Source organism: Clinocottus analis, unplaced genomic scaffold (assembly GCF_023055335.1).
Source record: "Clinocottus analis isolate CAN_PGR_092001 unplaced genomic scaffold, fCliAna1.0.p SCAF_13, whole genome shotgun sequence".
Classification (NCBI taxonomy): domain Eukaryota; kingdom Metazoa; phylum Chordata; class Actinopteri; order Perciformes; family Cottidae; genus Clinocottus; species Clinocottus analis.
This window is the reverse complement of record NW_027175854.1, coordinates 15047501-15069987: the sequence shown is the minus strand read 5'-3', so window position 1 is coordinate 15069987 and position 22487 is coordinate 15047501. Positions and strand designations below refer to the sequence as shown.

The 22487-nt window shown below is 45.3% G+C and overlaps 2 protein-coding genes across 4 annotated transcripts in view; both read left to right on the top strand.

The window, feature by feature from the left end:
- The first annotated feature begins 893 nt into the window (after positions 1–893).
- On the top strand, positions 894–9426 carry dab2 (DAB adaptor protein 2). 3 transcript variants are annotated; one of them, XM_068574614.1, is made up of 15 exons: positions 894–1187; positions 3226–3506; positions 3592–3731; positions 4744–4842; positions 4934–5065; positions 5141–5224; positions 5468–5494; positions 5601–5642; positions 5737–5799; positions 6671–7294; positions 7760–7889; positions 7975–8598; positions 8707–8864; positions 8955–9032; positions 9115–9426. In XM_068574614.1, exons 2-14 carry the CDS (start codon positions 3371–3373, stop codon positions 9012–9014), a joined length of 2319 nt encoding a protein of 772 aa, XP_068430715.1. In that variant the 5' UTR covers positions 894–1187; positions 3226–3370; the 3' UTR covers positions 9015–9032; positions 9115–9426. The 3 variants fall into 3 exon arrangements, with proteins under 3 accessions (XP_068430715.1, XP_068430714.1, XP_068430716.1); XM_068574613.1 differs by having other exon boundaries at positions 8952–9032; XM_068574615.1 differs by lacking the exon at positions 6671–7294 and having other exon boundaries at positions 8952–9032.
- Positions 9427–11008: 1582 nt separating this feature from the next.
- Positions 11009–22487, top strand: part of zgc:162472 (uncharacterized protein LOC553495 homolog) — a 14059-nt gene continuing 2580 nt past the window's right edge. Inside the window, exons 1-23 of the mRNA XM_068574233.1 lie at positions 11009–11113; positions 12051–12250; positions 12335–13052; positions 13374–13477; positions 13613–13678; positions 13992–14168; positions 14360–14493; positions 14612–14706; positions 15515–15569; positions 15675–15809; positions 15938–16207; positions 16338–16401; positions 16496–16691; positions 16803–16909; positions 17265–17697; positions 17892–17987; positions 18476–18512; positions 18607–18696; positions 18786–21252; positions 21380–21534; positions 21622–21782; positions 22178–22220; positions 22316–22416. Of these exons, the coding sequence (XP_068430334.1) occupies positions 12057–12250; positions 12335–13052; positions 13374–13477; positions 13613–13678; positions 13992–14168; positions 14360–14493; positions 14612–14706; positions 15515–15569; positions 15675–15809; positions 15938–16207; positions 16338–16401; positions 16496–16691; positions 16803–16909; positions 17265–17697; positions 17892–17987; positions 18476–18512; positions 18607–18696; positions 18786–21252; positions 21380–21534; positions 21622–21782; positions 22178–22220; positions 22316–22416 (5898 nt within the window). The 5' untranslated portion in view covers positions 11009–11113; positions 12051–12056. The remainder of the gene's footprint in view (positions 11114–12050; positions 12251–12334; positions 13053–13373; positions 13478–13612; positions 13679–13991; positions 14169–14359; positions 14494–14611; positions 14707–15514; positions 15570–15674; positions 15810–15937; positions 16208–16337; positions 16402–16495; positions 16692–16802; positions 16910–17264; positions 17698–17891; positions 17988–18475; positions 18513–18606; positions 18697–18785; positions 21253–21379; positions 21535–21621; positions 21783–22177; positions 22221–22315; positions 22417–22487) is intronic.

The window sequence follows — 22487 nt, the reverse complement described above, 5'->3', positions numbered from 1 at the left end:
CAATTACTTATTTTTTTGGACTATAGGAGCTAATAAGACACCATTAGCGTGTCATCTTCTTAAAGCAACAGTGCACATTTAGGGGGCTGTGTTGGCAGAAATGGACCAAAAACACTCACCACAACGTTTTATTCGGTGTACAATCACCTGATGGTTGTATTCTTGTTAGGAGACTTTGGCATACAGACCAGTACTCTTCACAGAGCCGTCCTCCATGTGTCTACAGTAGCCCAGGAGGGACAAACTGAACACCATGCTCTGCATTGGCATAATTATTGCTTGGCCAGAACAGGAGCACAGGCCCAAAATAAAAACCAAAACAACGAGCCAAAAGAAGCCACAACGCGGAGCTGACAATTTATGTGATAAACTCTTTCAAAAAAATCTGTATTAATGCTGCTTTAAATTTGGGGTGTCAAATATGTAAGGAAGCCCGACATCGCCACAAAAATCATTGAAGAAACGACTTCCATGCGATTTTCTCTTTGTAATATCTCATAATTATGACTTAACTATCTCATAATTTGGACTTAGTATTTCATAATTATGAGACAGTTATGTCACATTTATGAGATACTATCTCATAAATGTAATTTACAGGATCTTAATTGTTGTATCACAGTGACGGTGATGCGCTTCCATACTTTTATCTCTTCTACACATCTTTTTTTTTTTAAATAATAATAATTTATTTTAATGTAAGACACGACGCCACTTTGTCTTGATGATGACGACACCTGAACGTTTTCCAATTATTTTTTTTTACATAATTTATTTTCATGCACTACTTAAAGCCGCGTGACGGTCGCGTCCTCTCCTCCGCGTGCAGAGCCCGCCCCCTCGCCCCCCCCCCCCCCCCCCCCCTCTCGGCCGCGAGCTGCGCGCTCCGTGTGTCAGTCAGCGTGCGCAGGGTTAACCGGGGCAGTCCGCAGCGTCTCTCCTTTCTGTCCGCGGCGTTTAGCGGAAAACATCTGACTCCTTTTGCTCGTTTTTCAGAGCGAGCTTGGGCTTTTTTTTTTTTTTTTTTTTTTACTCGTTTTTCTTCTTTTTTTTCCCTCCCTTCTTCTCGCTGGAGCCGCGGAGGCATCACGGAGAGGGGGAAACCAACACACGCACGCACAACAAAAAAAAATCCGTGTTTTTCGACAGCGAGGGTTATCAACAGCTCACTGCGCGCCTTCATACAGGTAACATGTTCCATCCGCGCGTTAATTAAGGAGGAAGGGTTCACAGGTGGTCCAGGTTTAGCGTATTTTGGCTGCTCGACGCAATAATACGCAGCTGCGGGCTTTGAGCTCTACACACTGAAACAAACCTGGAGTTGTTTTCCACTAACGCTCCTCTCTCCTGCATCACCGTGGGAGGTAAAAGCTTCATTCCATGTCTTAATGCCTTTCCTGTCTCCACTATCCGGAGAACAAACTCGGCGAACCACTTCTGTGTTACAGCTCTCTGCTTGCTGTTAAACATCTTCTCCTTTTTCCACATTAAGACACTATTTGATTAGTGTTTTTGTTTTAATTGGGCTTTATTGTTTCCTCTCCACGTGCCTGTGTGTCTTGCATCCTAGTTTGTTTAAGCGCAAGGTAACTTTCCTCCTGGTTGGAGAGCCTGCTGGCCTTTGTGTGCAGCGGGCCTGCGGTATTTCACCATCTCATTCACTTCCAGGCTGAGTCATTCCCTGATTTCCTCCAGATGTGCAGTAGTTTACGTTTCCTGACGGCCCAGGATTGTGACATTGCTGCCCTTGCACTGCAGTTATTCTGCTGACGAATATGAAAAAAAAAACCTTGTGTGTGTCGTGACACCGGTGGACGCTGTTAAAAAGACATTTAAAAAAAGCAGCAGCTCTCTTCATCGTTCATCTGGTAGTTTAAGTAATTCATCTCGAATCCTTTAACTCAAATCTACACTTAATTGCTGTCATGTCACCTTTTTAAAAAATTTAATTAATTTTTTATTAGCCTTTTCTGCAGCTAGCGGGACTCTGACACTGTTTACTGCGCATGCGCAGTCATGTATCACACGGAGCGCGTCCACCCATCGCATCAACAAGTCTTTAGGGGCGTATGTGTTGTTTGTGCTACATTTCCGCGCACGTGTGTGCGTTCGTGTCTGCTCAGTAGCAGGAATTTAAATGTCACCTGGACGCACGAGACCTCAGTGTGGCCTGCTGCTGGTTTCCTTGACATCTACAGGTGTTTATTGTTTTACAGCTGCTCGCAGAAGCTCCCGTGTGAGGCGACCGTCATTCAAACTTAACAGCCACATTCATGTTTTCTTGGACAAGGAACACCTGCTCAATTTAAAACAAATTAAAAAAATCCAGCTATTTTAGGATTAGGTTTTGATTTACAGAGCCTCTGTATACTTGTCAGTCTGTGAGGGCGGATTTGTTTTTGGCAGATGCAACAGTTGGCACTCAATGACCCCAAAGTGTGCGTCTCTTATCTCATCCGGCATGCCTCTCGTTTCCTTTTTATGAATCAGATTACCTGATTGATCGCATCATAAACGGCACCTCCTGGACCCATCTGTATGTTTTTGGCACTCTCGATTTGCGTTTGACTTCTTCCCCTTCAAAGATTACACCTTTTTTTTTTAGGACAGCTTGACATGGTTGTGGGCGAACGATCACGCCAACGACTCCCATTTCCGTTTGGTTGTTGCTGAGCTGGGCATCACGAGGTCCTGCGCGCAGCTAGCGTAACATTAACCCCGGGCTAATTGCTCAACCTTTGCCCACTTTCAACCTTTGGTCCTGTCATGCGTCTGTGTGTGTGTATGCAGTACTCGGCATGTAGCTTCTGGTTTCAGCCCCAAAAGGTATGTACAGTACGTCCCCACGCTGGCTTGGACAGTCTTCATCTTTTTGCATCATTCATTCAGTGACCAGCTGACCCAGCAGCTCTAACATGAAGTTTTCTTGGCCCTCGTTCTCATGAGGCCGGGATGTTTTATGGGTCATGTGTCTTGCTATGCTTCTCAATCTCCAGGGTGCTGAGCTGGTAAATGTTTACTGTGTATTGTTAACATCTTTGATTGTTTATGATGTGCAAAAACCTCCTAAGCAGTACCAAAGTATTTTAATTGTGTCCCTTTTTTTTTTTTTTTTTTTTTTTTTACTGTTCCATAGTTTGCAGTTTCACCAAGAGTGTTAACCTTTTTATCACCTTCTCCTTTTTTGTGTCTCTTTCCACACACACTTCACTTTTTCTGCTCCAGACAATAAGAAGAAGAGCATGTGTGGGTGTTGAGCGTCATCTGTTCGGTTGACCTCGCTGCCCCTGAACCCGGCGTTGCGGCCCGCTTCACTCCCCTCCTCCCCCTCGACTGTCTGCTCGCCAGTGAGGCTCGCTCCTCCGCCGCCATGTCTGCAGAGGTGTCGACCAGCGTGCCCGTCGTCGTCGCCGATCCCGGCGTCGCGTCCCCGTCCGCCAGCACGCCTCCCACCTCCCCGTTGACGGCAACACCCAAGGTCCCGTTCAAGAAGGAGAAGAAGAAAGGTGACCGTCGCGCTGCGAACAAGACCGTCCATTTCGTTGTGGTAGAAATTTTAGTTTACTTGAATTTTTTTAATTTTTTATACAGCCCCGGAGAAGACCGACGAGTACCTGCTCGGCCGGTTTCAAGGGGATGGCGTGAGGTACAAGGCCAAGCTCATCGGCATCGATGACGTCCCGGAGCCCAGAGGAGACAAGATGTCACAGGACTCCATGATGAAACTGAAGGTACAGCGTTTGAACCGGGCCCTGCTACCTTTTTATATTTTAGGGGATTTCAGCTAAAGTACACTACCGTTCAAAAGTTTGGGGGTCACCCTGACAAATTCAGTTTCTTTGCAAGTTCTCACATGGAGTAGCCTTCACTTCTAAGAACAAGAACAGACTGGCGAGTTTCACATGGAAGTTCTCTTTTTCTGTCCATTTTGAGAGTATAATGGAACCCACACATGTAATGCTCCAGATACTTAACTGGCTCAAAGGAAGGCCAGTTTTAGAGCTTCTCTCACCAGCAGAACAGTTTTCAGCTGTGTAACATCACTGCACAAAGGTTTTCAAGAGTTTTCTAATCATCCATTAGTCTTCTAAACACAATGTACCGTTAGAACACTGGAGTGATAGCTGCTGGAAATGGGCCTTTATACACCTATGTAGATATTTCAGTGAAAACCTGACATTTCCACCTTTGAATAGTCTTTTACTACATTAACAATGTATACAGTGTATTTCTGATTCATTTAATGTTGGCTTCATTGAAAAAAACAGTGCTTTTCTATCAAAAATAACATTTCAAAGTGACCCCAAACTTCTGAACGGTGGTGTATGATCTGTGTGGTGGCTGCATGTCTGCGTCCGCTGCAGAGCAGATGCTGTGCACGAACCTCTGCGGCGCTGTAGGACGGACATGTTTTTGTAGACCGACCAGAAGTCGGCGTCGCTGATACACCCCCTCTCCCCCCGTTAACAAAAAGCCAACTGAAAGGATACCGCTGAGTTTGGGGTTATTGCAGAAGTTAAGATCTGTGACGCAACATTGCACTATGAAAGAACTACACCCCATTAAAACCCATTGACCCCGACACGATGGAACCAGGACCGCCAAAATGACTCATTTACAGGTTTTAGGACTCCTTCCTAATAGCGCAGCACGCTATTAGCTTTTTAAATCACAAGTCATGTTGTGTTTTACTTTCCAAAAGAGGGAGCGACAGAACTGCATGTTTTGTGACTTGGTCACCAGGGCATGGCGGTGGCCGCTCGGTCCCAAGGAAAGCACAAACAGAGGATCTGGGTCAACATTTCCATGTCGGGCATCAAGATCATCGATGAGAAATCGGGGGTGAGAGTCGCGCAGTTTCAATCCATTGCCGTCTGATTGACATTAGGGTTTTTAAAACGCTAATGGAGCATTTTTTGTTTTAAAAACTCAGGTGATTGAGCAGGAGCACATGGTGAGTAAGATCTCCTTCATCGCCAGAGACGTGACGGACAACCGGGCATTTGGATACGTGTGCGGAGCCGAAGGCCAGCATCAGTTCTTCGCCATCAAGACGGCGCAACAGGTAAATAATCGGGCACACAAGCTCACGCAAAAAAACTGCGGCAAACCGTTGACGCCTCTCTCTGTCCGCTCGCAGGCGGAGCCGCTGGTCATCGATCTGAAGGATCTCTTCCAGGTCATCTTCAACGTAAGGAAGAAGGAGTCCGAGGCCTCTCCGAAGGTAAAGGAGTCCAGAAGCGGTTCACTTTTTTTGTGAGAACATTTTCTTCCCCGAAAAAGAAAAGCATTTGGTGGTCATCCGGAGGGAGGCGTGGTGTGACCGTTTTCTGCACCTCAACACTGCCTCTCTTGTGTTCCATGAATGCATCACGTCCTGAGACATTCCATTGAAGTGATGCGACTCGTGCCTCACTGAATTAAGAAAATAAGTACAGTCATTAACAGTCCACTTCTTGTTTTGCAGGGGGAAAATGGCAGTGCTGTAGTTGAGGTAAGCACTTGGAAGCGCTCGTGTTCCCCCCCCCCCCCCCTACACTCCCACCCCAAAAAAAACATTTCTGTGACTCCGCCCCCTCACACTTGTGCTTCTTTTACAGAATGGAGGCAGCGCCGTGGATGGTGGAGTAAAAGCAGCTCAAGTACGTCTTTCCTTCTCATTAAACAACTCTCCTCTGATTTATAGTAGCTGGATAAATACAGTACGTTTCTGTTTTCTCTTTATTTCACATCCAGCCGGTGGAGCAGTTTGACCTTTTTGGAGACATGTCGACCCCTCCAGACATCCAGTCTCCAAATGTAAGCGTGCGGCCATAAAATGTTCCCTCTAGCTGGGCAACATGGTGGCATTGCGCTGAGTTCATGAAGGGTAGCCGGGCTTTTACGGTGTTGTACTTTTCTTTTTTTCTTTTTTTTTTTTTTTTAGGCTTCTTGCTAATCGTAGTGAGCTGTGGAAGACTTTTATGTAGTGATTTGATGGGAGAGGGGGGGTCACAGAGTAATATTATTAGTTTGCTACGTACCGCCGCTTGTCAGACATGTTTCTAAGATCTGATTTTATAAAACGATGGCTCCACTGAATAACATCAGCACCTCCCAGATCATTCCATATGCATGGACTCAATTCTCAAATGGTCCCAATCCAATTGGTAGTGAGTTTCAGCTTTTTTTTATAAATATTTAAGAAAGAAAGATCTTTTGAAGAATTGACTTCATGCACTTGTGTGTTTGCCCCAATCTCTTTGTGTTTTGTGTTGTCAAACCCTTTAAAGCTGCTCCAAGTAGAATCCATTCATTGTATTTGGCTTTAGTGACCCCTGCAGGTTCACCCCGGTAGTTCCCTCGCTGGGTTTCCGGCTGACAAGCTTTTTTTTTTTTTTGCTGATTTCGGCACATTTGAATACTTGGCTGTTGTCCAAGGCCGGGGAGAATTTAGCACCAACTTCATTTGTTGGAATATGGACTCTAGACTTTGCTTTTTTTTACATTTAATATGCCAGTGATTTTTATTAATTTTTGAGGTAAATATTCTACAGAGAGCAGCTTTAAATTGTCTTTTCACACCATGTGATTCATTTTTTGTTAACACTTGTGTTTATCTCCTGCAGAACTGACTCATAAATCATTTCTTTCTCTCTCTCTCTCCCACCATCCCCCTCATGTTAACCAGGTCTCTAATGATATTCTCTTGCTGGACTTTTCCGCTGAAGTCGACAGCAATCAGAATTGCATAAAGGGAAACTCCTTTCTAACTTCCTGTGCCCCTGACCGCAGGGCATCTCCCCAGACAGAGAATCCCTTTTCCTCCACATTTGGCTACTTTCCAACCCCAGACAGCGACCCTTTCAGAGACGACCCCCTTTCCAAATCGCCCGCTTGGTCGGAACTCGATAACTCGCGGCTGTCAACGGCCGCCGCCAATCGCCTAAACGGCGCCGCCGCTGTCGGCAACAACGCGTGTAAGACAATTGTTAGCGGTGGCTTGAACGGAGGCTCCGACCACCTCGGCGAGCAGATGAACAACTTATCCAGTGAGACCATGATCCTCGCTCTCAGTAACGGACAGTGGCCGCTAGGGGGCACCATAACGCAGGGCGGCACGATCACCATGATGGACGGGAACGAGTCGGGGTCGGCCAAAAACCCCTTTTTCGACTCTCCTCTGGCGAGCGGCCCCGTCCCTAACTGCGTAACGCATCACCCTCAAGCCCCGGTGGCTCATAGCAAGGACTCAGTTGTCATAAGCCCGCCTCCGCAGAGCTCTAAGGCCGGACGAGGTCGGAGGAGCGCAAAGGTGAAACTCCACAGCTTGATGGAAGCATTGTAGAGTTGCATGCGGGGTTAAATGCATATTTCCCTTGGAGCAATCCTTGGGTTGCTCACCTCTCCCTTTCCTCAGCGTGTTGAGTGTTTTGCACTGGTGTCTTGGATATGCCGCGATGCCATGCAAGGCCTGTAATTTTAGAACTGTATATTTTAAGGGTTGGATCCGCTGCGTCTTCATGCATGCACTGGTGGTCACTCACTTCTCTAACTGGCTTGAATAAATGACACTTTTGACAATGGACTGTACCCTTTTTTTCCTCCATCTTCTCTGCTCTAAATCAATTTTTCTAACGTTCACGCTTCAGTGATAAAAAGCACTGGTAAGTGGCAACGCATGCATATCAGTCAATGTTAATGTCATGCAGCAGCATTTAGGAGTCATGTGTAAAGTGTGTGGTTTATATGATATTCATGTTGTATTTTCTTTGAACAGTCAACAGCAAATGACCTGTTTGGAGCAGAGCTATTTTCTGCTCCGGTTCACTCCGAAGGCTCGTCTTCCTCGAGCGACTTTTTCAACAGTACACCTGCCACCGCCACTGCCTCCTCCATAGCTGCTCTGGGTAATAAAGACACCGGAGAGGAACTTTGTGCCTTTTTTGGCATAATGTTGTCTTTTTATATTCCTTTTTTCTTCTTTATATTCAGGGAATCTTCAGTTGGGTCCTCCAGCTTCTACCGGCGTCCCCTCTGCAGGCATGTGGGGCGCCTCCATGGCTCCACCTTCAATGTTCTCCATGCCGGGCGTGGTGGCTCCAGGGCCCGCCTACCCACACCCGTCTGCCTTTGGCGGCCTACCGCCGCCGGCAGTCTGGGGCGCACAGGGGCCGACTCAGTTTAGTTCCGCGCCCCTATCTCCGCCCCGCCTTAACTGGGGGCAGCCTCCTCCAGGCGCGCCCACTTGGGGTCAACCTGGCACGACCAATCCCTTCCAGCCGGGCCAGTACCCCGCGATGGGGGGCGGCGACCCGTCGCACGGCCCGTCGCGCCCGCCTCCCCGGCCGCCCGTCAAGGAGGTGCCCCAGAACAGCGCCTTCACGGCCCTAGACCCCCTCGGAGATCGCGAGAAGAAGACCGGGAAGGATATGTTCAAGGACTTTCAGATCGCCAAACCTCCGGCCATCCCGGCGAGGAAAGGGGAGCTCGCGTCCAACTCGGCTCCCGAAGGGCCCGGGGCCTTCGATCAGTACTTTAACAGCAAAGTGGGGCTGGTGCAGGATACCGCGGATCACGACGACTTTGACATCAATCAAATGTCGGCGACCGTCAACGGTAAAACCCACTTGACGTGTACCTGACTTTTTGCCGGTTGTGTCCTCTGTCTTTTTTTTCTTTTTTTGTTAACCTGCCCGTTCCGATTCCCCCCCTCTCCCAAACCAGCGCCTGCTCCGGGCTTCAACCCCGGCCTCCTCGATGCCGCCTTCTCTTTTCCCGTAGCCAACGACTCTGCACCGGCCCCGGGACCCAACCAGGACATGTTTGATAACGCCTTCGGGGCCCCAGAGTCCAGTCTGTTTGGAGCACCGCCTGCAGCCGTGGTACAGAGATCTATACAGATGCAAATTCATATCCAGCATGCCAGAAGTCATTTCTAACTCGATGTTTTTTACCCATCAACCTTCCAGCAGGCTGCAGCTATCGGTCAGTCTGCTGCTTTTGGGGATCCTTTTGGAAATCCCTTTGCTTGACCACAGCATTGTGCATAAGTAAGTATGCGTGCATGTTTGATTATTCCTTACACGATAAACACTATTATTATCACATGTTGTCTTCTCTCTGCCCTCGCAGTTGAAAAATGAGATCTTCACATTGAATAACATCTTTGGGACAAGCTGCTACAACGTGCGCGAGACAATCCAAATTATGAACTTTTCTAACTCTTGTCCCTGACCCACCCTTTTTTTTCTTTTTTACACCGCTTGATGTTTTTTTTTTTTCTCTTTTTTTTTCCTTTGAATCAGTAGTTTCCTTATTTGTAAAGACCACTGATCTAAGAAGTAAATGTTATGTCCTGATCTGCTGAAGAAAGATGTGGTGTGTGTGAGAGAGAAGGTTCACTGCTGATGCTATCTGTTAAATAAATAAATAAATAAATCTTAACGCTGCGATGTGTCAAGTCATTGCAGCCTTCAGACCCTGGAGGTTTGACTGTTAAACTGTCTGAGATCCATATCAATAAACTATAAATATACATGTATGTATGGGTCAATGACGTGCATATTTTTGTCTTGTTTAAAAAGTGTTTTATTAATTCATGACAATTTAATTCTATATATTCAGTTTATATTTTCAGTTCATTCAAATAATATATTTCATTGTATGTTTTGTCACCTCAAACTCATACCAATAGTTTTAGATAGATAATTACTTTATTGATCCATAAAGGGAAATTCAAGCTGTTGAAATCATTTAAAAACTTTTGTCCAGAAATTTCCATGGTTTTTAAATGTCAAGGTGACACAACAATAAACATGGGACTTTTATTTTGTGTAGACGTTAACAGAATATTGCATCAAGAGGTTTACAACGAACATTTGGTTGATTAAATATCTACTTTTAACTTACAAGTAGGATGGTACACTCCATGTCATACAACCAATGTAAAACTAGAAACCCAGTACTTTATCAAAAAACTTTATTACGAAGTATATAAATTAAGTTGCTGGCAAGAACAAAAACTCATACCAGTGTCCTATATGCCCATTTAAATAGAAATTAGTTGCAAAATTAATGTCCAATGTCACAACTACAAGTAACTTCACAATATGAATCGTTATCTCACACTTAAGATTATTGCATTATTCAAATGTTTGAATAATATATATATGTATGTATGTATATATATATATATATATATATATATATATATATATGTATGTATGTATGTATGTATATATATATATATATATATATATATATATATATATATGTATGTATGTATGTATGTATGTATATATATATATATATATATATATATATATATATACATACATACATACATACATACATACATATATATATATATATATGTATATATATATATATATATGTATATATATATATGTATATATATATATATGTATATATATATATATATATATGTATATATATATATATATATATATATGTATATATATATATGTATATATATATATATATATATATATATATATGTATATATATATATGTATATATATATATATGTATATATATATATATATATATATATATATATGTATGTATATATATATATGTATATATATATATATATATATATATGTATATATATATATGTATATATATATACATACATATATATATATATATATATATATATATATATATATATATATATATATATATATATATATATATATATATCAGTCTCAATGATCTGATTCCAGGTCTCATATTAACATCAAGTGGGAAAACATTTTCAAAAATGTAGCTTCAAAATAAAAGTCAGTAATTTGGGTTTAAAGTGACCGAATGATTGATCATGACCTTCAAAATAAAAGCCACTAGGAATGAATATATACGTGTGTGTGTGTGTGTGTGTGTGTGTGTGTGTGTAAAACAAACATGGCTTGAATGTGAGGTCTTGCCTCATCCACGGTTTTACAGCAATCTGACTACATTTCCCACAACCCCCCTTGTTTTTCGTACAAAAATTAACGCGTCATGAAAAAACATGGCGGCTTAGTGTGTCCATGGAGAACGCTACTTCTCGTCCGTCGTCGATGAAAGAAAGCTTATTTCTCCCAACAGACGACACTATCCCCACCAGGTACGTTGACAACAGATCAATAAACACACGGAGACGTCATTAAAGGATACATTTATTTATTTCGGATTCACGACATGAACAAATAGGACGGTCCAAGTCAGGAAGACGGTGGTGATTACTAGTGTTGTCATGCGAGTTGGAGCTCAGTTCGTGCACTTTTTTTTACTTGTTCGGACCATTATCGACGCATTTTCCCCTCCTTTCGGTTTTGCGTTATATTTCCTTTCTTTACGGCAAGGCTTGAGACTTCTTCCATGTCGACGTGACTAGCTGCCAGGTGAAAACACAAACGTCAGGTCGGTTTTTACTAGAGAAGCTGTTCTTGCTCGAGCTACAGCTATAAGTGATGGTCGCTTTGCAGCATCCAGTACCAGCTTGGCTACCTGGCAGCACTTAACGTAGTCACTGTCAAATAAACTCAATCAAAACACGAGTCTGCGGTTAAGCCACCGTTACTTAACATTATCCAAGTGAAAACTAGAAAAAAAAGTGTTGAAAATCCTCCTGTCATACAACCAAGGCGTCGATTGTGACCGTACTTCAGGTCATGTAATCGTTTGACTTTAATGAGCAGTGATACTTGAGTGTAATATTACATCATTTAGTTTGTCCCTTTGCATTATGTTATGAAAACTAAGCCGACGTAATTAAATCCAAACTGCATTCTGTGAGCTGGTTTGCGTTTGTGTTTTTTTGCTTTCTATCCTATATTTATAATTGAAGACACATTCTTTATTCACTGCTGCAGTCAAGCCTGTTACCGTGTGTCAGCTGCTGTATGTAAACCTGTTAGCTAGGCTGTTTTCCAACAACAACAACAACAACACCTCTTGTCCGCAATCTCAGAGAGAGTAAAGGTCCTAATTCGTGTTTCACTTTGAGCTTGTTGTCCGGGTTCACAGTTGTCATCTTGATGCACCTTCCTGTGTGTTTTCAGGGCGATATGTTTCGTCGGCCGAGATTTAGCGTTCGGCCCAAAGTCGGCACGCCGAGTAAAACACCTCAGGAAGCCCCTCCGGCAACTCCAGAGACCTGTGAGACCCCCAAAGACGACGGAGAGAGCAGCGCTGCTGCTGCTGCTGCAGTGACGGACAGCCAGTCTGCTGTGACCTCACCAGAAAAACCTACAGCCCCAGGGTGAGTGCCAAGCATTAAGTAGCACGATTACTACCTTGTGTTACGTGTGATACATGCATAACTGTTCTTCCTACTACTGTTTAGGGATGGCAATGAGCAAAATGTGGATTTTACCAGCTCATCTGCAGCGGTCCAAAGAAGGAAGCGATTTTCCATCAAGCCAAAAGTGGCCCCAGGCCGCCCCTCCACAGCCACTCGGATGCAGAAAACCCCTGGCAAGGTAACTTCTGAAACCCCCCTCGAAGTCCCCCTCGAAGTCCCCCTCGAAGTCCCCCTCGAAGTCCCCCTCGAAGTCCCCCTCGAAGTCCCCGTCGAAATCCACGTCTCCGACCTTGCCAAGCCAACTACGTCAAGCCAAACCGGGACCGCAGCCGCCCCTCAGCGACTGCTGTCCCCGAGGAGACGGGGCTCTTCCGAAGATGGCAAGCAGCAACCCAAAGTGCAACCTAAAGCGGCCCTCGTGTCTTCAGGCAGTTCAGAACCTTCGGCCAACTCTGCAACAAATCCACTCGCAGACAGTGGCAAAGGGTCAGAAATCGGCAAGAGGTCAGAAAGCGTAAAGAAAGGAGTGAAAGGAGCTCCTTCCAGACTCCCGGATAAAGCCCCTTTCATCATACCGGACAGAGAAGCCATCGAGCTATCAGAGAAAGCCAGGACCCTCGTATCGTCTAAGAGCCGGCTTTCAATCTCGCCACCGGCGTTCTCCTTGAGCCGACTCCTGAACGACCCGTCGGACTTGCAGAGGATCGCGAAGGCCCAAAAACTCAGAGATTTGCTCAGACAAGAGAGGCACAAAGAGAAGGTGAGCTCGGGTTATTCACAGGTGTGCCGCTTCTCGTTCTCTGCACTCTTTAGGTTCAGCAACGTATTGAGATAAGATAAGAGATAAGATCATCCTTTATTCGTCTCGCAGTGGGAAAGTTGCAGGATTACAGCAGCAGTGCACACAAGAGACGCATAGTAAAATAAATAAACAGTAATTAAGACAATAAAAAAGAAAATAATTCCCAAAATGTATTCATATTGCACCAGTTAAAGTGATATTAAGTATTTTTGTGGTACACTGCCAGATATATATTGAGTTATTACGTTAAAGGAGTGTTGTTTATTTTTCATGCTGCAGAAACTCAAGAAAGGGAACACGCGTGTGCAGGAATTAACTTTAGATCCGGCCAAAATGACCATGAGGGACCTCATCCGTTACCTGCCGCTGTCTAACCCCATGACGTGAGATTTCCATCCTTATCGCCACAAATTATGTTGTCTATTGATTATTCTGGCTCTTATTGGATATTACGCTCTTATTTTAATGGATGCTTTCTTATCTTATGTGACATTAATTGTCTTTTTTTTTGTTTCCAGATCGAGTTTAGAAGAACTGGCTCCAGAGAACGAGACGGTGATCCCGTCGTCTCCGGCAGGAGAAGCGTAAGCTCACCCCTTCATAATTTAAAAACATCTTCCTTATTCGTGTCCACGTAAATGGGGGAAAAAATGAATAAATGTGATGTTGCGGCGTTGGTTCAATACATCAGTTGAAATGACTGAAAGAGACATTTTAAAGCTACAGCATTTCACTTTGATGGAAATTCAAGTTATTCATATAAAAAGTATGTCTTTTTGTTTTTAAATGAATGATTTGAATAGTGTGACTAATACAATACCTCCCTCATCTGTGGACTTCATAATTGTGCATAATTAATTCCTTCTGCCGGATGTTTTTGGATGCAATCGTCTGCAGGTCACTGGAGAACGTAAAGGAACCGGCGGTCCTCCCTAAGATAGGCAGCCCAAGGGAGGTGGAGGAGGAGGAGGAGGGGCCGGGGGAGGAAGACGAGGATGAAGACGAAGAGGACGGCACGTTGGTTCCTCGGGTCAAGGTGGCCGAGGATGGCACGCTGATTATTGATGAAGAGAGGTCAGTGGACTTCGAGAGGTTAAATGAATGCTGTCATGTTAATCTACTTCATAGGATCCGACTAACGTCTACAAAACATCTATAGATGTGCTTTTTCCTCTAAATATAAACGTTGCTACGTGATTGTCTTCTATTGGAGACGCTGGAACCTCTGTGTGTAAATCATGACTTCTCAAACTCTCTTTTTTTAGCTTGACGGTGGAAGTCCTGCGAGCCAAAGGTCCAAACCCAGCGGACGGTCGAGACCCCATATTTGAGCGTGGATCCACGACAACGTACTCGAGCTTCAGGAAAGGGACCTACACGAAACCCTGGTCCATGGAAGGTTCAACCGATGTGGATAATAGACATAGATGATTTAATTAGGATGTCTTTATAGCACATATTTTAGCTCTGATGCCTTATGTTTTGAATGTCGTGGTTGTTTGCTGTTTCCCTGCCAGAGACAGACATGTTCTTCCTGGCGATCAGCATGGTGGGCACCGACTTCTCCATGATCTGTCAACTGTTTCCTCTCCGAACTCGATCAGAGATAAAGGTCAGTGTTGAAGACGTACATGTGGTTTTAAAATGGTTGATAACTATATGTAACTATGTACTTAATTTGTACATTTGTGTCATTATTTTTCTGTTGAAGAATCCACAATCCTGGCCAACAGAATGCAATAATCTTAATTTATAATATAATACAAGAAAACACATAGACACTCTAAGAAATACTTGTCAAAGATTTCAGTTATAATGACAGGGTTCTTACAGTCATTGAAAACCTGGAAAAGTCCTTCAAAATCCCCAAAGGTGTAGTTAAAGTCCTGTTTGCTTATGGAAATTTGGTGAAAAGTCATGAAAGTTTGGTAGAAAAGTCATGGGAATCATTAGTCAGAATGTGTATAAACCCTGTAAAATATATATATATATATGTATGTATATATATATATATATATATATATATATATATATATATATATATATATATATATATATATATATGTATGTATGTATGTATGTATGTATGTATATATATATATATATATATATATATATATATATATATATATATATATATATATACACAATATTTCAAATATGTGGTTGCGCCGGCTGACGTTTTTTAGCTGTTGATGTTGATGAAAACTGTTTAAGATCCACTTTGAAAAGTTGTTTGACAAACAAAACTTGCGTAATAAACACACTGTTATACAAGCATTTCATCCAATTTGAAAAGATTAAAGAAAGAATGACCCATCCATATGCATGTGTCTTTCGAATATGACATAAAGGAGCAGCGCCATGCTTCACTAAATTCACAGTGAAATAATTGTCTGTGTTCATTTTTTAACTTTCAGAACAAATTTAAAAAAGAAGAGCGTGAGAATTCCTGGAGGGTTGACAAAGCTTTTCGTAAGTATTCAGTCGGACAATAAAGCTAAGTTTGGTATAATATTAATACTTTGTGCAATCTCTGTCCAGACTTTGAGTCAACATTATCGTTAATTATTATTCTAGGAGAGCGCCGCAAGCTGGACATAGAATATTTTACAAAGTTGCTGGAGAAGATCCTGGAAGTTCATAAAACCAGGAAGAAACTCAAGTCACTCACCGCGAAGAACTCCCCGAAGAAGACCGCGAGGAAGCCAAGGGGTAACTAACCACACGCTCCCCTCGCGTAACACTCATGACGTGTTATTCCACGGGTGCAGGTTTAACTCGCTCTCCTTCAGTTTCCTCTCACTTCAACCGTCCTCGTGTGCTTTCAATTCCTCCCGCAGGCAAAAAAGCGTCGCGGAAGCCGAGCGCTGCTTCTGCTGAGGAGGAGGAGGAGGAGGAGGAGGACGAGGACGAGGAGGAGGAGGAAGATGAGAAAGGGGAGGATGAAATTGCGGATTTGATGGAGGAGGGAGAGAAAGAGAACGAGGAGGTCCGTAGTGAAGGAGGAGCCGACGGCGCTAAGCCCAAGAAGAAACGCAAAAGAAAGAGCAGAAAAGACGAGGGACCCGACGACAAGAAGAACAAGGCGGCTGAAAACAGCAACGAGCGAGGTATTCGGTTGATTTATTAAACACTTCTCCATGAAGGTTGGATTTATCAGAGTAGTATTTTCTAGAGAGTGATTGCATATGATGATCGCAGGGAGAGTAGTGTGTGATTGTGTTGCTTTCACACACTCAGATGAGGCCTGCGTACCTGGAGACGCCGAGGCGGCACTTCCCGAAGACCGTCCGACGTCAGACATGTGATTTACACTTTTAACATCTTTATAAAACGTTAATTTTTTGCGTCGTCGTTGTCTGACAATAAAACTTCCGTATTTTGTGCTGATAATTCAGGTGCGAGGAGACTGAGAGCGTGGAGGAAGCCACGGGCGCCAAAATCAAGCCGGCCAAAATCAAACCGGCTAAACTCTCACGAGGCAGAGCCCCGAAACCAGCTGTGTCAAAGCCCCCGCCGACCTCCACGAAGACTGCTGCCACCGCGTCGGATGAAGAGGACCCGAGTGTAGCTGACGAAGATGACGAAGACCAGGTTGCTAACTATCTTTATTAGAGATGGAGGGGTCATCGGATGTTTCTGAAAGAGTGCTTAAGGATAAGTTATGCAAACGTTTCAGGTCAATAAGTTATGCAAACGTTTCAGGTCAATAAAGACGCTTCCTCGCCTTTAAGTCAAGCTGAGGGGAAGAAGTCGCCCACAGATGACTCTGAAGAAGAGGACGCAGTCATCCGGCCTCAGAGGCCGACCAGGTACTATTTTTCTTTTTTAACTGCTAACGTTAATTTTCGCTGAGTTTGAAATAATTAACATGCTTTTAAAAGAAAGAGGCTCAAAATATAAGCAGCATACATACAGGCGTCCATATGAATGTTTATTCTTTTATTCAAACTATTGTCTCTCATTCATTTGTGTCATTTAAGGTATACTGTATGCTTTAAATCCTCATTGTTAGTTCAAATACTACATTTTTATCACTTTTTACTGTTAACACACAGATTTTACACAATGTTTGCTTATGAACATTTGATTTAAAGTGATGGAAATCTGGTTTAAAGTCATGGAAAAGAAACCATTGGTCAACATGCGTATGAACCCTGTTCATAGGTCTGGGAGAGTGCCAAAACCCGTGCAGCTCTTAAACTACCTGGCCAAAGAAGCCACCTCGTCTGGAGCGACTCGCCCTGCCTCCCCCGAAGGCTCCGCCGCTCGGCCTAAACCCAAAAGCAGGGCCAAGAGGGGAAGACCGTCCAAGCTGCAGTCGTCCCAAGAGTCCAAAAAACCCAAACTGGTCACCCTCAGGGCTTCTCAGTCCGAATACAGCGATGAGGAGGAGGATGAAAAGCAGCGAGGAGGAGGAGGAGGAGAAGGAGGAGGAGGAGGAGAAGAAGAAGAAGACGGCGGCGGCGGCGATGATGTGGAGGAGGAAGAGTGCCCTGCGTGGGGCTCCGGCGAGGACGGCACGGCGCCCGTCTTCGTGCCCGCCAGCCTGCGCTCCCCTCGGCCCGTGATTCCAGAAGTGGAAGAGAGCATGGAGGAGGTACGAGGAACTGTTTCCCATCGTGTCTTGCAGACGCACACCATCTGGTCATTTTTTCCTTTTTTTTAATATATATATTTCGTATAACCTGCATTTTTTAAATTTTTTTTGCATTAGTGTTTCTTTGTGCATGGTTTTCCATCCCATAATTCAAACCCTCCACTCTGACTTCCCCCTCCTCATCCCATACGTAGCTTGATATCTTGGCCCACATCCCTGATGTGTTGGGCATCTCCCAAAATGAGACGGGCACAGCTGAGTCCTGTGAACATCAGTTGGACCTGCTTGTTGTAAGTGTAAAATGTAAAATATGGCACAAGGGAACGTAAATCATTAACCCCAGTTACACCGATTCAATGTAATAGTATTATTATTATTTTATATATGTATTCTCTAAGCTCTGATGTGATCTATCCTCTGCAACATTGATCCAGTGCCCGATGGATTCCTTTAAGAGTCTCCCTCGTTTAAGTGTTAGTGCATGCATTGGTCTGCGGTTGGATCACAGATATACAAAATATATTTTTTTTCATAACCTGTTGTATGCAGACGACACACGATTTGTATTGTGACTCGGCTAAGGATAGTTTTTGCACGCCTTTAAAGGACAAAAAGTTAAAATGATGATGCATGCTTGAGCTCAAAGCAACCTTTTTGGTACGTACAAAATAAGTGTTACTGGGGCTTCTGAAATACAAGTTTTCCATAGACGGAACTAGTCTGGCTCATAGCTGAAATTTTTTTAATGTGTTTTACAATATATGTGTTTCCCTTACAGGATGTTATAGACTTCCTTTCTGCCGACCCCACAGAAGGTAGGTTGAAGAAATAATCTGAAAAGCTCCCAGTGCCATACATGTATATTTATATCGTCTATACGGTCTCTTTTTTGTGGTCTTTTTGTTCTAGTATCTGAGGACGAGAGCTACAACGAGGCTGCTCAAACCTTGCTGACCATCGGCAACATGGCTCACCTCTCCCCGTCGGATCATACAGAAGGTGAGAGACACGGAGGCCAAAGTATCGCATCCCTTTTTAATTCAAACCACAGTGAATTTAAAATTGTGCATTGTGTTTAATTGCATCAGCCGACGTGAATGAAACCAGCCAACACCTGAAAGAAGAGATTACGGCAAAGCCGGCTGTCCTTGAGGAGACAGATGCAGCACCTTCTTCTGATCGTGGAGCAACAGAAACATCAGTAGCTGTTCCCGTTGTGGAGCCACCGAACAGCACAACAGACAACAATGACGTCTCCGTTATTGAACCCATTGTTCGGAGGACTGATCTTGAGACGGACCCTCCATTGCAAAGTCCGGAGAGCTCAACGATGAATCCTCCACAGACCAGGATAGGACGCTCATTAAAGGTGAAGCCAAAACCTAACCTCGGCCCGGCCTCGAGGACCGCTCAGTCCAAGCTCCTGCCGGGGACGTCAACGGGAAGAAGAGCAGAGAAGAGCCGCGTCGTTGCTCCTGACCTCGCTCGAACCACAGAGACGCTATCGCCTGCAGAGGAAAGCCCCGTGATAGTGGACAAAAACATGCTAAAAGAGGACATTTCTTCCATTGAAGTCAAGCATGCAGAAGAGCCGTCTGGCAGTCAGAAGAGGTCCGCTGGTAAAGTGCAAACGGATGCCGTAACATCGGATCAGAGTGCTTCAGAAAACCAGGGTCGCTGCTTTTCTGAAGCCCGATTGGAACCCGGTGTGGACTGCAGGGACTCAAGGTCAACGTCTGGGCCGACAGAGGAAGCACCGACGGCTGAGAGGAGCTGTGATAATCCGGTGACATCTGACACGGCGGTCACAGAACCCCGAGGGTCGAACATGCACTCGGCCCCGGCCCAAGAGAGCGGCGGCCATGTTGTTGCACCTGTAGAGGACTTACCTGTCAATCAGAAGGAAGAGAGCAAAGTGGAGTCTACTCAACCGGTCAGGAAGAGTCGATTCCAGAAAATCAAACCCAAACTCAACTTGGCACAGGCGCCAAGGACTCTACGTTGTCAACCTCAAACCACAAAAGATGCCGCGGAGAAAGACTCCCAGCTGACTTCACCAAACCCCCAAATCCATGAAGAAACGACTGCCCAGGTTCAACCTATGCTATTGTTCTCTCATGGATCGCTGGAGCCGACTCACACTGAATCCCCTACAAAAACAAGTTGTGGTCCTGATCTTGCTTCCGATTTGACACCATTTGTGAATTTGCGGTGGACTCCCGCACCCACAGAAGAGCCGTCTACGACTGAGAAGGAAAAGGCCGATGTTGGAGTTGTTGGTTGGTCAGAATCGGATGCAGCAACATCACATCAGAGTATGCCGAAGCAGAATATTCCCGAAGCCCAGTCTACACCCAGGAGGGAACCGACCACAAGAGACACAATGCTCACGTTGGAGTCCTTAGGGGCAGCTGAGAGGAGCTGTAATGATCCAGAGTCGACCTCTGACTCGGTCGCCACAGAATCTCTAGGACGAAACATGGAGAGCGGCGACCATCCTGTCGCACCTGCAGAGGAGCCACCCGTCGGTGCGAAAGAGGAGAAAGACGTCGTGTCCATTTTCCAGTCTCCCAGACGTCGATTGCAAAAAGTCAAACCCAAACCCAACATGCAGCAGACGTCGAGAACCGCAAGGTCTAAACCTCCGACCGCAAAGGACTCGGCCGCTCCCCTGCAGCGCGAGAAGACGCCCCGCAGCCAGACTTCAAGGTCCGAATCCACCGATGACGCCAGAGCCGCGGCGGAAGCACGGCCGACCTGCAGCGCCGCCCCTCCTGAAGAAACGTGCCAAATTAAAAGTACTGGCGACGCTTCGGCGTCGGAGCCGTCCGGGGAATTGCGCTCGATGCATGAAACTACAGAGGAAATGTCTTCATGTGAGGCGCAAAAGACAGACGTCGGCTCAGAACAGAATGCTCCTCAGAGAAAGCAACGCTTTGCCAGGATCAAACCCACCTTAGGATCGTCGCCTAGAACTACACGCGCCAAGCTGCAGGCAAATGACATTAGTAAGCCCCCAGAACAGGGCCACATGGACACCCCTTCAAGCTCCAAACCAGTCTTGACATCAACACTTGGTTCACCGCGTTCTGATCCTTTTAGCCCTACGAAGTCGGTCTCTACCGTGTCGGAGGCGTCGCAAGCTGAGAACTCCTCCCCCAGTAGCCTTACCATAACAGAGTATTGGGGTGCTGAGAATTGGTCTCAGTATACAGACATAGTTTTTGAAAATATGTGCAGGAAAGAAGAAGGGACGTCTCTAGGGGACAAAACGGCCAATAATGATCGCGTGGAGGCTGGACCCGCCGCCCAAAGGGACCGCGACCGAGACGTGTCCGTTGGAGCTACAGAGTCAGATACCCGGCCGGCAGACGGTCCGATTGCGGTGTCGGATGTCAAGTCCTCCGAATCGATTCTCCCTACCAGCACACAGTCCACAGCCGGCTCAGTAGAAAGCGCCCGACAACCGCCTGCAAAGGCCGAGTGTGATGCGGCGCCGCCAAATCCAGATGCCAACCAACAATGTTCTGACACGGATCAAACGGCTGCCCAGAGGTAAGGCACTAACGTAGCGCCCTGAAAAGATACAATGTAAATACTGTGGTCTCGTCTCATTTACAGTCCAGTGTTTTAAATGAACTATTATTTTTTCTTGTGACGGTGTGTTTTTCCCCACTTAAAGCAGTGATGTTCATCCGTCAGAACCAATCGAGTCTCCTTCAAGAAAAGCTCCACAGGCTCGTAGAGGCCGGCTCGTTAAGCCCAAACCCCGACTGGTTCGCGGCTGCCGACCTCCACAACCCCGACAAGTTCAGAATGCGAAACAGGCAGAAACAGGTTTGACGCCCGTACCTCAGAGAATCACTGCCACCCATGACCCGACGGTGCTTGTGTTGACCACTAATGGGTCTTCTTTTTCCACAGGCGTTGGCACCGGCCCACAAGGCGTGGCTGCTGAACTCCGACCCGACATCCCAGACGCACCAGAGGGCGCTGTTGAACAATCTAGAAACCAACACTCCTCTCCAGAAGATGCCGGGTCCTCTCTGGGCCGCGTGACACAAGTTCCTGACAGGTCTCCTCTGGTAAGATATGATTCAGTGTTGGCATCTTGTGAGCATCACATGTGTGGTGTTGTGCTTTTAGGCTTGTATTATTGCATGAAGGTTGAGTACACCTGCTGTTTAGTCCCATCAACACAGGTGCACCGAAGCACTGATGAAGGCAACTATTGCAAAGGCAGTTTTCCCCCCTTTTTTAACGACATTTTCAGACATAAAATATGCACTAGTCTCATCATCATCATCATCATCATCTTTCAATGGATTTACCGCCAACCCAACGGTAAGACAGTCGTCTGTCATAGTCACCATTCATTTTGACAACAACTGGACTAAGGTAGGGGGAGGAGAGAGAGGGGGGTTGTATAATCGTCAAGAAGATCTTAAAATGTCTCATTTTTCTCCCTTCACAATTCCAGGATGCGTCAACGTCCAGTGCAAGAGCGACTCAAAGTCTCTGCAGTAAGTCAGCTTTCTTGCTTTTTGTTCTGCAGGCTGTTCACAGTGAGTGCGCCGTGTTTATTTTTGTCAACACTTCTCTCCCGTTTCCGCCTCAGTGCCGTCGAAGCAGCAGCAGCAGCAGCAGCAGCAGCAGCAGCAGGAGCAGGAGGAGGAGCAGCAGCAGCAGCAGGAGGAGCAGGAGGAGCAGCAGGAGGAGCAGCAGCAGCAGGAGGAGCAGCAGCAGCAGCAGGAGGAGCAGCAGCAGCAGCAGCAGGAGGAGCAGCAGCA